We start from the raw sequence: 13290 nt of genomic DNA on the forward strand, positions 1-13290 counted from the left end.
CGAGACCTCCAAAGTTGTTTCTCCACCACTGTGGAAGGTCCTGAACAACTCCCTCCAGAGGATCCCCTCACCAAAACAAGCCCGACAGCGTGGTACACTCCCTCAGAGCAGACACAGCAGGTGCTAAGAGGGGGTAGGAAACTCTGATCATCAGACCCATGCTGCTTTCTTTTGCACAAACAGAAGGGGGCCAGCTTCCATGACAGCTCTCATCCAGAAGCAAGACCTAAACACACAAAAGTTTTTGGGAAACAGCTTCCGACACAGAACTGGCCAATTCACATGCTGTTCTTCATGTCCTGTAAGCTGCCTTCAGTGGCTGTCTGGCAAGTGAGAGATGGAGGTCCCTGCAGAGCGGTCACAGCCGAGAGACTAGAGCCATCAACCCTAAGGGTCTGGGAATACTGGGCGCAAGGCGGTAGGTACTGTTGTCTACCACCCTGCCTGTGCCCTGAGTATATCTACTCTTACTATATTACTGTATAATCTATAGAGTAAGAATCCCAAATCATCAAGATGGTTCACATTTGCCATGCTCTGATGAATAAAATACGAACTTCTGCCTACCCCTCTCACTCCAGCCCCTGGCATCCTCTCCTCCCCTGACCCTGTTCAAACCACACTGTCCTCCCAGCATTTCCTGAACCCTCTCAGCCTCAGTCCTTCCCCTCCCGAGCCTCTGCTCTTCCTAGTCCCTTGACCCAGATCTTCACACCAGGTCCCCACCATTACCTCCTGATCTGAGATTATCTTGCTTATTAGTTCACCTATGTCCCATCCTTCTTCCTCGCTAGGATGTCAGCCTTCACATGGGCAGGAACATCTGAATCACCAGCCTCTACTACACAGCCTGGCACACAGCAGGCACCAAATATGTATTTCTCTGAATTAAGGAATAAAGGACTTAAAGTCAAGGTGTGATACTTTCTACGAAATCCAGCACCATCTCAATAATTTCTATTTTGTCTTCTCACGGTGGAGTGTTGGGATTCCCAGTAAATGAGTTTGCAAATGATTTGGGAATTCACTCTTTAGGTCTGCAAGATGACTTGCAGAATTTAACAGGGGAAACAAATTTCAGCTTCTGGACCCACTGTGTGTGTACATCATTTTTAGTGTATGTATTTTAAGTAGTCTCCCCTATACACTAACATGCTTTCTCAAACTGATCAGTAGGGCTTCCAAAGGGTCCTTGCCTTACTTAATTATAACTTGCTAAAAGAGGACTAAGATATTACCTGCTGCTCATCTCTGCCTAACTGTTGTTCTCAAGCATGCAGCAGGCTCCGCTCTACAGGGAACTGCTATTAACTGGAATAATTCACTCTGCGTGTGTGGAGGGAAAGGGGAGGGCAGGAAGGCTGGGAAGGAGGACTCACACCTGTCAAAACAGCAACCCTTATAATTTCCCATTGCAGCTTCTGAGAAAAGGGAATAGAAGAGAACTACTCAGCACGATGAGAAGACATTCACTTACTGGCAATCTGGGAAACTACTTCTAATCTTTGGAAGAATGATTTGGAAAGCAATGTGCATGGAGGTTTAATTTACTTCAGAAACCCCCTCCCAAAAACCAAAACAAACAAAAAAAAGAACAGCAGCATTTCAAATAGTCACAGAACCCATTCCAATGCTGGTTTCATCAACAGACCCGGTAAAGTAAGATTATTTTCTAGCACACCTGAGAAAACAGTAGCTGACGCAATCATCAAGCTTAACATACCTCAGGAAAATTCATTTCAACAACAAGATCAATGGCTGGTTATCATGACAATCATGAAAATAATACCTACAGCCTCCACTTCTTTTCTCATTTAATAACAGTATCAAAGTTCAGTGAAAGCTACATGTTCCAAGCCTGTTATTAACTCCCACCTGTCATGTTGTCCAAAGAATCGGGCATCGACCTGTCCGTCTTTATCCCTCAGAGCTTTTGCAGGCCAGAATGGAAACCCCTTTAGTTTGGCCCAGACCAAAGGATGTGGATTGCTCTAGGAAAAGAAAAACAAGATCCAGAGTTTGTACACATTTGGCAGCAAGATACCCACTAAGCTTGGTATGTGAGAATGAAGCAGGATTGTGGGACACAGGCCATTAATGGAAAGAGAAGTTTCCAGCAGGGTTGGCCCATGTGGTATTCTCTAAAAGGTGTACAGCCAAGACACCTGGATAAAACTGCAAACAAAGTTAAATGGTGAAATCAAAAGCTGAAAGAAGGCTGGGCAAAGTGGCTCACACCTGTAATCACAGCACTTTGGGAGGACGAGGCAGGTGGATCACCTGAGGTCAGGAGTTCGAGAACAGCCTGGCCAACATGGCAAAACCCCGTCTCTACTAAAAATAGGAACATTAGCCGGGCATGGTATTGTGTGCCTGTAGTCCCATCTATTTGAGAGGCTGAGACAGAAGAATCACTTGAACCCAGGAGGCAGAGGTTACAGTGAGCTGAGATCATGCCACTGCACTCCAGCGTGGGTGACAACAGATCAAGACTCTGTCTCAAAAAAAAAAAAAGAATGATGACAAAATCAGGGTTGGATCCTGGCTGTTCCATTATTACTTGGGCAGCCTTGAGCAAGAGATTTCACCTTTCCATGCAACATGCACAGAGATAATGACACCAATACCTTCTGTTACCTTTGGATTAAATGTGCATCATGCCTTGCATCTAATAAGAGGCAATATTTTGCTACCTTTATTCTTTACTGAAAGCTATGCAGAGCCTTCGCTATTCCAGCGTTAATCTCCAAAGGCACAAAGAGATGTAAAGTATGTTTTCTCAACTTTCCTTGCCTCATCTTGCCCCTGAACCCACTCCAACCCACCACCCCCAACACACACACCAGTGAACCCCAACAATGTACTTCTCTCTGCAGAACCCCAGCTTGGAAAAGGCAGATCCATGGGGAAACTAGGGTGACTTTACTTCCCCCAAGAAGCATGTTTTAGAGGGACTATGGAGTTAATCCAGGGAGGTATTTTCAAACCTCTTAAAATAGAACCAACATGATTTGTAAATCACACATTGATTTAAGCTCATCTTAGGATCTGTACAGCTTTGCTGCATCCCCCATCTCTGATGAGCTCCCTTTTACACTACATCTTGCAGTCTGCCCAGGCTAATCAACCCAGGAAACCATGATGCTATCTCTGGCGCATGAACTTTCAGCCTAAGAGGTTTATCCTACCTGGATTACTTTTTCTCTGCCATAACTTTATCAGCAAAAATTTATCTTGAAACTCCATCCAAAGTTTCATCTAATAAGGCACCTGGAAAAAGCTATCTTGGGGTAGTCATCCATGGCACAGAGTTCAGTAAATGAAATAAGCAAAGTAAATCCAACTTACACAAGGCTCACAAAACCAGTTATCTCGTTTTTGGCAAGCAGCTAGATAACATTCTGGACATACTTCAATTTCATTCATCTGTAAAGCAAAAATACATTAGAATGTGTCACCCCAGGGGTGGATATCTTGTGGACCTCAATCAATGCTTGATGATTTTGAAGGTTAAGATTTTTTAAATTCCCACAGACGGAATACCTTGGAGGTGAATCCAACCACTATGCATCACTCCCAATGCTTCCACCCAATCCAAGCCACCATCCTTTCTCTCTGGACCAGTGCAATAGCTAGCTCCCCATGTCACCGACTTTCGCTCTTACCCCCATTATGGACATTACCTGTAAAGCAGCCACAGTCACCTTTTTATTTTTTTCCTCCAGAGTCTCACTATTGCCCAGGCTGGAGTGCAGTGACCCTATCTCAGCTCATTGCAACTTTCGATTCCCAGGTTCAAGGGATTCTTGTGCCTCAGCCTCCCAAGTAGCTAAGATTACAGGCATGTACCACCACACCCAGCTAATTTTTGTACTTGGAGACAGGGTTTTACCATGTTGGCCAAGCTGGTATGAAACTTCTGGCCTCAAGTGATCCACCCGCCTCAGCCTCCCAAACTGCTGGGATTACAGGTATGAGCCACCACGCCCAACCCAGAGGTACATATTATAGACATAAATCTGATCCGTGCCAACCCAGAGCCACCAATTATAGACATAAATCTAATCTTGTCCTTCTGCTGCTTAAAAGCCCCTAGTGACTTCCAATTATACCCAGTAGTTCTCTGTCAGAGCACTTTAACCCTTCCCTCTACCCCTGGAGATCAGGTGGCAATGTCTGGAGACATTTTTTTTCTTTCTTTTTTTTTTTTTTTTTTTTTGAGACGGAGTTTCACTCTTGTTACCCAGGCTGGAGTGCAATGGCGCGATCTTGGCTCACCGCAACCTCTGCCTCCTAGGTTCAGGCAATTCTCCTGCCTCAGTCTCCTGAGTAGCTGGGATTACAGGCACGTGCCACCATGCCCAGCTAATTTTTTTGTATTTTTAGTAGAGACGGGGTTTCACCATGTTGACCAGGATGGTCTCGATCTCTTGACCTCGTGATCCACCCGCCTCGGCCTCCCAAAGTGCTGGGATTACAGGCATGAGCCACCGCGCCCGGCCTTTTTTTCTTTTTTTTGAGACAGATTCTCACTCTGTCACCCAGGCTGAAACGCAATGGTACGATCTCGGCTCACTACAACCTCCACCTCCCAGGTTCAAGTGATTCTCCTGCCTCAGCCTCCTGAGTAGCTGGGATTACAGGCACCCGCCAACACGCCCAGCTAATTTTTGTAATTTTAGTAGAGACGGGTTTTCACCATGTTGGCCAGGCTGGTCTCAAACTCCTGACCTCAGGTGATCCACCCGCCTCAGCCTCCCAAAGTGCTGGGATTTCAGGCATGAGCCACTGCACCCGGCCTGGAGACACTTTTGATTGTCACAAATGGGCCAAAGGAGGTATGGGGGACTACTGGAATCTAAGAGGTACACAACAGTCCCTGCAACAAAGAATTCTCCAGCCCTAAGTGTCAGCAGTATGAAGCTGAGAAACTAACAATGAAGTCTAATGACCTGACAGGTTCCTTGAATGCCACATGTGATCTCGCCTCAGCCTGCCTGTCTGGGCTCACCCTGCAGCAGCTCTGCTCCCAACCCCTTCTAGCCACTCTGGCCTGCTCTGCTTGCCAAGCTCAATTCTACATCCAGAGTAGCTAATGAATACCATGTTGCCCTATTTCATCTCCACTGACAACAATCCGAAAATTCAGTTAATTTATTTATTGTCCTTTTCTCTTATTAAAAATTACACTCGGCCAGGCGCGGTGGCTCACGCCTGTAATCCCAGCAGTTTGGGAGGCCGAGGCGGGCGGATCACGAGGTCAGGAGATCGAGAGCATCCTGGCCAACATGGTGAAACCCCATCTTAAAAAAAAAAAAAAAGAAAGTATACTCCCCTAGAGTAACATTGCAGCTTACAGCCAAAGACCCCAGAAGCTCCTTTCTAGGATCTCAATTCAGACTCCACCATTTATTAGCTCTGTGACTTTAGGGTAAGCTGCCTCTCTTCTCGGAGTCCCCACTTGCTCATCTATTGAAAAGAAAGGAAAGCAGCACCTACCACAAAGTGCTGTTACAAGACATTAAATGAGATAAATGTAAAGTACTTCAAGTGACAAAGTAATCAATAGCGCCCATTAACATTTATTGAAGGCTTAGAGTGTGCTGGTATCATTCTAAGAATTCTGTAGATATTAACTTACTTATTCCTTACACCCCATGAGATAAAGAAAATGAGGCTCCAAGAAGTTGAGTAACCTGCCCAAGGTCCAACAGCGGCAAAGTGGCATGGTCAGGATTTGAACCCAGGCAGTCAGGCTCCAAAGCCCATGCAGGTCCCCTGCACTGTAATTTGCTATTCCTTTCTACCACTATCAGCCTTATTCTTCTCTTTAACACCTATCATCATGCAAGGTGCTACATATATAACAGGTGTTCAATAATTATAAGACTAACCGACTTCACAGGTCAGCGAATAAATAAGTGAATGAATGCGTGAACAAATGCACGGATGGTAGAGTGCATTTCCTGCTTCTGGCCCGGTCTACTTCTGGGCTATTCCAAGGGAACATATCCAAAACAGCCCATCAGGACTTGTCATCAAGGAAATGCAAAGTAAAATCACAGTAAGATGCCTACTGTTTTTACAAATCTCATTGTTGTGGGGGGCGGGGGACATAGAGTCTTGTAATTACAACTGCCTATATTGGAAAGGACATTACCTCATTGTAACTGGAACATCTGACATGTTCACAGCCTCAGAGTAATTTTACTTCTGAAAATTAAACTAGGGAAACCATCAAATGTGCAATGATATTCATCACTTTGTTACTTAAAATGCTGATAAAACTGGGTACTACCCTTAATGACAAGGAGTACAAATGAATGTCCATGAGTTGTATGTAATACTAAACAGCCATGAAAAATTCTGTTCTTCCTACAAGTTTAATTACCTAGGAAACAGAGAAAATACATAAAATAAACTAAGTGAAAAAGCAGGTTATAAAATTCTCTATCTATAAATATACAGACATAAGCCAGGCATGGTGGCTAAGGCCTATAATCCCAGCACCTTGGGAGGCCAAGGCAGAAGGATTGCTCGAGCCCAGGAGTTTGAGACCAGCCTGGGCAACATGGCAAAACCCCATTTCTTAAAAAAAAAAAAAAAAAAATTAGCCAGGCTAATTAGCTGGGTGTGATGGTGCATGCCTTTAATCCCAGCTACCCAGGAGGCTGAGGTGGGAACACCTGAGACTGGGAGAAGGGGCTACAATGAGCCATGATCACACCACTACACTCCAGCCCAGATGACAGATTGAGACCCTGCCTCAAAAAATACATAGATAACTATATCTATGTATAGATATAAATTTATATAGACAGATTATCATTTTTTTTCTTGAAAATATTCTCACTCTGTTACCCAGTCTGGAGTGTAGTGGTGCCATCTTAGCTCACTGCAACCTCTATCTCCCAGGTTTCAAGCAATTCTTCTGCCTCAGCCTCCCAGTTTATCTGGGATTACAGGCGTGTTCCACCACAGCCAGCTAATTTTTGTATTTTTAGTGGAGACGGGGTTTCGTCATGTTGGCCAGGCTTGTCTGGAACTCCTGGACTCAAGTGATCTGCCTGCCTCAGGTTCCCAAAGTGCTGGGATTACATATGTGAACCACCACACCCAGCCAGGCATCTGTATATTTATCTATCTAGATCTATTTATCTATCTATAGATCTGTATCTATCTATCCAGATAGACAGACAGATAGATCTATATCTATATATCTATAAAGACATACGTGGATGGGTCCCAATGCTTCTGAACAGTCCCTCTTTATGAATGAATGAGAGCACATTGACAGGTTGAAGGCCATTACATCTCAGTTTTTTTTTTCTCACAATGGGATCTAATACAGAAAGCCTCCCTCATACCACTTTGGCTGCCAGTCTGTCCCATAACCACTAGAGCCTCACGGCTCACATGCCTAAGAGGTCCATTCCATCCACACCATTACAACTATGGGCATTTGCAAGAAAACAGATTCTCCTGGACACCTGGGTTACCCTCCCAGAAGCAGTCAAGGCCATTCCTCCAGATATCAAATCCCCTTCTGCAAGAGAACCAAAAGGGACCTGACACAAAAGGTACTGGTCTGTGAGGCCAAGGTCAGACATGATGAATTCTATCTAATACCAGACGGTGAGGCCAAGGTCAGAAATAATGAATTCTATCTAAGTAACCAGGAAAAGATAGGAGGCCCAGTGCTTACTCGTGACTCAAAGGTAAAAAACAAGAAATCCTTTCCATCTCCCTTAGATCACTGTTATGGTAAGGGTGTTTTATAATACACTGGGGGCCCTCTATTGCTTTTCCTTTCTCAAAGACTAGGTATGCTGCCTCAACAAATTCCAAAATCACCTCTGCTACTTAACAGGATTTTCTGCAAATGGAAACTTCAGCTACCCCATCCCCCGCCTCTGGGTGCATCTAAAACAGGACAGTAGAAACACATACCTCATGTTCACAGATTTTGATGACTACTTTCGCTATTTGCGTCAATTTGTGATTTCCTAAGGGAATAAGAAAACAGGATTAATTCTAATGGAAATACTGTAACACCGGGCCTTGGGGCCTTGACTTCCACTAACAATGTGTTTAACTTGCTTTTCCCACAAGATTAAGCTTTTAGAGGCTAACACCAGAGGTTCCTGGCTTCTAACAGTGATTCACATTATGTGTGTGATTCCTCCCATCAATGTCGACGACTCTTTGGCGCCTCGCTGTCATCTTCTCTGCAACTGAGCAATTTATGTGGGTTTCCCTAGAGATCATGGATTAATATTCTTAAAATGCTTTGACATTCTAAAGGCTCTAATTAATGAAAAAAGTCCTTATTCTACCCATTGTCCCAGATGCCAATCCAAGAATGGTACAAGAGAAAGAAACATTTCCTTGAGGAGCTCTGGTGTGGCTGGTGCTGCAAAACATATTTTCTTCTTGGGCTGGGCATGGTGACTCACGCCTATAATCCCAACACTTTGGGAGGACGAGGTGGGACGATCACTTGAGCCCAGGAGTTCAAGACCAGCCAGGGCAACATAGCGAGACCCCCATCTCTATAAACACACACACACACGCACATGCGCACACGTGCGCACACACACTTTCTTCTCAGCCCCTCAAGAACCCATATTAGGAAGCAGGAATAAAATGTGTCCACTTAATGAATGAGTAAGCCAAGATTCAGGAGTCATCACTTACATTACTTAGCTAATAGAATAAGCATCTAGCCCCAGGTCTAACTCTGCACTAAACCAGAGGACAAGATGGTCCAAAAGTAACATTTTCTTTGAAGCTTATGGTATTTTTAGACATTGTAAATTTGTTGACAGGAAGATTTCACACACACAAACACACACGATATACCTAGATTTCTGGTATGCCTTGAAAACTCAGAAGATCTGATAACTATAACCAATGGAGCACTGGAGCTGCCAACAGCAACCTTTCCAGGCCAGGTAGGAGTTCCCCGTTCCCCACGATCCACAGCCCGTCACCTGACTCGCAGCCTTCTTGGCTCGCGCTAATGTTTTTATTCTTCCACCTGACCTCATCCTATATAATTTGATAGGCTGGGCCTTTAGATATATTTGAGTTTATAATCTTTACACAAATTCTTTCATTTTTTTTTTTTTTTAGGCAGAGTCTCGTTCTGTCACCCAGGCTGGAGTGCAGGGGCACAGATCTCAGCTCACTGCAATCTCTGCCTCCCAGATTGAAGCGATTCTTATACCTCAGCCTCCCAAATAGCTGAGATTACAGGCTTGCGCCACTACACCCAGCTAATTTTTGTATTTTTAGTTGAGACGGGGTTTCACCATGTTGGCCAGGCTGGTCTCCTACCCCTGACCTCAAGTGATCTGCCCACCTCAGCTTCCCAAAGTGCTGGGATTACAGGCATGAGCCATACGCCTGGCCCACAAATTCTTAATGCCTACATACCTCTCCTTTCCCCCATCCTTGCACTCTCAGCCCTGCTGTAGTTAATAATGCAGTATGTGTGCTTAAAGCAGATATATACCCATTCATATATCTTTCCTTAAACACTAGCAAACAGGCTGGTGTGGTGGCTCACTCCTGTAATCCCAGCATTTTGAGAGGCCGAGGTGGGCAGATCACTTGGGGTCAGAAGTTTAAGACCAGCCTGGCCAACATAGTGAAACCCTGTCTCTACTAAAAATACAAATATTAGCCGGGTATGGTGGCACATGCATGTAATCCCAGCTACTCGGGAGGCTGAGGAACGAGAATCACTTCAACCCAGGAGGCCGAGGCTGCAGTGAGCCAAGATCACACTATTGCACTCCAGCCTGAGCAACCGAGTGAAACTCTCTCAAGAAAAAAAATAAAAATCTAAGTTTTGCAATGAGCAAAATATCTGAATAGATATTTACAAAAACAGAAAAACAAGTCACTAAGAGGCACAGGAAAAGAAACTCAATACCACTGATCAGTAGGAAAAGGCAAATTAAAACCACCAGGACATAATATTTTTTTATGACATAATATTTTACACCTTGGAGAACAGCAGACAGTATCAAGGGTTCACTTCATATTGTGTGAAGCTAAAGAGAACTCCAATATACCCTGCTGGTAAAATGTAAAATGATAGAACCACTTTGAAAAAAGACTTGAGTGAAACTTACTAAGTTAAATAAAAACCTACTCACTGTGCTAGCAACACTACTCCTAGGTATCTACCCAAGAGAAAGAAAAACCTATGTCCATGCAAAAGCTTGCATAAGCAAGTTCACAGCAGCTTATTCATAACAGCCCAAAGCTGAAAACAACCCAAATAGCCATCAGGATCAACAAGGTAAATGGATGAATGGTGGCATATTGATCGAATGAAAAGAAAAACTCGTCAGCAACAAAAAAAGGAACTACCAATAACATATAACACAGATGACTCCCCAAAATACAACACGGTATGAAAGCAGACAGACACAAAAGAGCACTATCTCTGACTCCATTTATATGGAATTCTAGAAGAAGCAAAACTAATCTATTTTAACACAAAGCAGAAAGTGGTTCCTTTTGAGAGTGGATTTCCTTGAAAAGGGCATGTATGAGAATCCAACAGGCCGATAGGAATGTTCTGGATCTTATGTTACACATTTGTCAAATTCAATGACTGTAAACATAGAATCTGTGGGTTTTATTTTATGCAATTATACTTCCATTAAAATAAGGTTTATAGAAACAACACTGAAAGGGAGCCATACCCTGCAGCCTTGAGCCACGTTAGATGTCAGCTCATACCTTAAAATAAACATGGTCACTGCCTCCTATTCACACATACTAGCACAATCTATACACAAGTATTCTCTGTATGAATTAAGAATCTGATTTTTGATGAAGGGCGGGAATTTGTGGAACACACAGACAGCATACTCTCTTTCTTAGGAGTCATCTAAGCCACTCACCCCCATTATAAATAATGCAGTTGTGCAAAATCCACTTTGCATCAGCCAGGAAGGCTTCTGTGCAGCCATACATTTTCTTTTTCGCGTTCTGGGAAGAAAAGCGATGGAGCATAATCACGGAGAGTCTAGACAAGCCACAGTCAGTGACTCCTGTGTCCCCATATAATTTTCCTAGCAGTCATTTGCCAAATTAATTAGTGTTCTTCTACTCAGTTCCCAAGAAGATTCTTTTTAGCCTACAACACACTGACTAAAGAATGCTTTCATTTTTGTGATCTATAACCCTATAAAAATGCACTCTTTTAATTTATTACAATAACTGGAATTTTCTCATCTTATAGTAGCTGTCATTTATCATGCAGCTTCTTCCAATCAACAGGGCATTTTATATATTTATATATTATTTATTATTAGTCAGCCTCACACAAACCTCATAATAACTCAATGAAGTACTTATTATCATACCCACTCTACAGAAGGGCAAATTGAGGTATAATAATGTTAAGGAACGTATCTAAAGTTCCACAGCTCTTCATGTATAAAGCTAAGTTTCCAACTCCATCTCTTGAATGCCTTCTTTATTCCACCACACCATGAGGGTATGTGCAATTTCCTAAAAAAGACTGGGTGTATGGTTTTGGAGTTATCAGGGAAGACAATATGAAGTAATGGTTCTCCCTTGTGAATGCATTTCACTGCCCATATTTTGCGGTGAACAGTCTGAAAATCAGCATCGGGATGATGTACACCATCTAAAGTGTTACAAGGGTAATTGGCAGCGTGGAATTTTAGCATGAACTTTTAAAAACACCTTCGGGCATTCAAGAAATATCCTTATTAGTAGAATAAGTCAAATTCTAAGAAGCTACGTCTTTGTTAATCTGGAGGCTTTCTGGACACTTAATTTGCTCTTCTACTTTCCTGCTGCTCTCATTAGCACCTTCGAAAGAAAGAGGCGGTAACGCTCAACTCAATGAAAGCACTAACTCTTAGAAGCTATGGTTTTTGCAGGTAAAAAGCTAGAATCACTCACGAAAGTATTACCAATGAATTTCAACATTCCATTACAATCTTGGAAGAATGTTACAAAGGAAAGATGTTAGAGAATCAAGAGTTCTTCTATCCAAATAAAAAAGGAGCAACGAAAATGCAGAGAAACAATTTAAGATTGTTATGTCGAACTTGAGATAGAACACGGGCAGTGAGGGAAGAGCCTTAGGCATCTCGACAACTGCCAGCTACAATGGTGAGGTTCTTTGACGGAGGCCAACCTTTTCCAATGTACAAAGGTCCATTGGATGGAAGATGTATTCCGCATAGTCAGGGTGCTGTTCCAAAGGAACGGGCTTCTGGAATGCGTCTGTCTATAAAAGAGAAGATATGCGCAAGAACGAAGCCATCGTTACTGTGGAGAACCAAGCATTCATCCTAACAATGGCTTGAAAAACACAGACAGCTTTTCAGCTAACACGGTTCTAAAGGTTTCCATAAAGGCTGACCTTGGGGAGCTTCAAATTGGTCTACCTTCTAATTCTGCCTGGTTATTGATAATTATGAGCCCAATTGTGTTGCAGTTTTATTCTTGGTTTGGTTTTCAACATACACTCAAGAAACAGATCCTGTCCTCTTACATTAAGAGTGACAATTACAATACGCACTGTAAGTTAAAAAGATGCTTTAACAAAATCAGCAACATTCTCCCCTGACTGATTTGACATCCAACAATTTACTTGAGAAATTAATGTCTTCTTCAATTTTTCTTCTTGGTTTTTAATTCTACAGGGTTGACAAGTCTATGTGACTCATTCGTTTTGTAAATTGTCATCAGCACATATAATTAAGCCTATGAAAATCGCAAGTAATTCCTTGCCATACTCAACATAAAAATTCTATCATAGCAAAAAAAAAAATCTGTAAACCAAACTTGTGTGGCATGAGGCATAACCAAAAAAAATGAAAAAAATAAATAAATAACAACAAAAAAAAGTAAACCAAACTAAGGCCATACCTTTTGCTTCCACTGAATGAGATTTTGAGATTTTGTTTAAAAGGGCCCAATTTGTTAATGGTTCTCAATTGAATGGTAGCCAATTGGCATACTCTAAATTTTTTTATAATAACATCAAAATTTTAGAATATAATTCAAAGCAAATCTTTTTTTTTTTTTTAAACAAAACCACGGTGATTAGCCCCAAGAACCTAACTTTCTGTATATTAATGGACTTGGCAAACTCTTAGGAGGTGTACAAAGGGTTACTCCTAGCCCATATGGTGCTTTTGTGCAAATCGGGTGGGTGGCACCACATCCACAAGTTTCTCTAGTTTCATCTCTAGGGGCCGGGCTCAGTGATTCATGCCTGTGATCCCA

The 13290-nt window shown here is 42.7% G+C and overlaps 1 protein-coding gene across 23 annotated transcripts in view; it reads right to left on the reverse strand.

Moving 5' to 3' along the window:
* ZMYND8 (zinc finger MYND-type containing 8) overlaps positions 1–13290 on the reverse strand; it is a 141921-nt gene that overhangs the window by 65415 nt on the left and 63216 nt on the right. For all 23 annotated transcript variants that reach the window (XM_012467372.2, XM_012467375.3, XM_012467387.2 and 20 more), the window contains 5 exons: positions 12194–12286; positions 10923–11010; positions 7951–8006; positions 3349–3426; positions 1876–1991 (listed from right to left, as the gene is read on the reverse strand). In XM_012467372.2, the coding sequence (XP_012322795.1) occupies positions 1876–1991; positions 3349–3426; positions 7951–8006; positions 10923–11010; positions 12194–12286 (431 nt within the window). The remainder of the gene's footprint in view (positions 1–1875; positions 1992–3348; positions 3427–7950; positions 8007–10922; positions 11011–12193; positions 12287–13290) is intronic.

Source organism: Aotus nancymaae, unplaced genomic scaffold (assembly GCF_030222135.1).
Source record: "Aotus nancymaae isolate 86718 unplaced genomic scaffold, 86718_ANA_hifiasm-v0.15.2.pri h1tg000029l, whole genome shotgun sequence".
In the NCBI taxonomy this organism is placed as follows: domain Eukaryota; kingdom Metazoa; phylum Chordata; class Mammalia; order Primates; family Aotidae; genus Aotus; species Aotus nancymaae.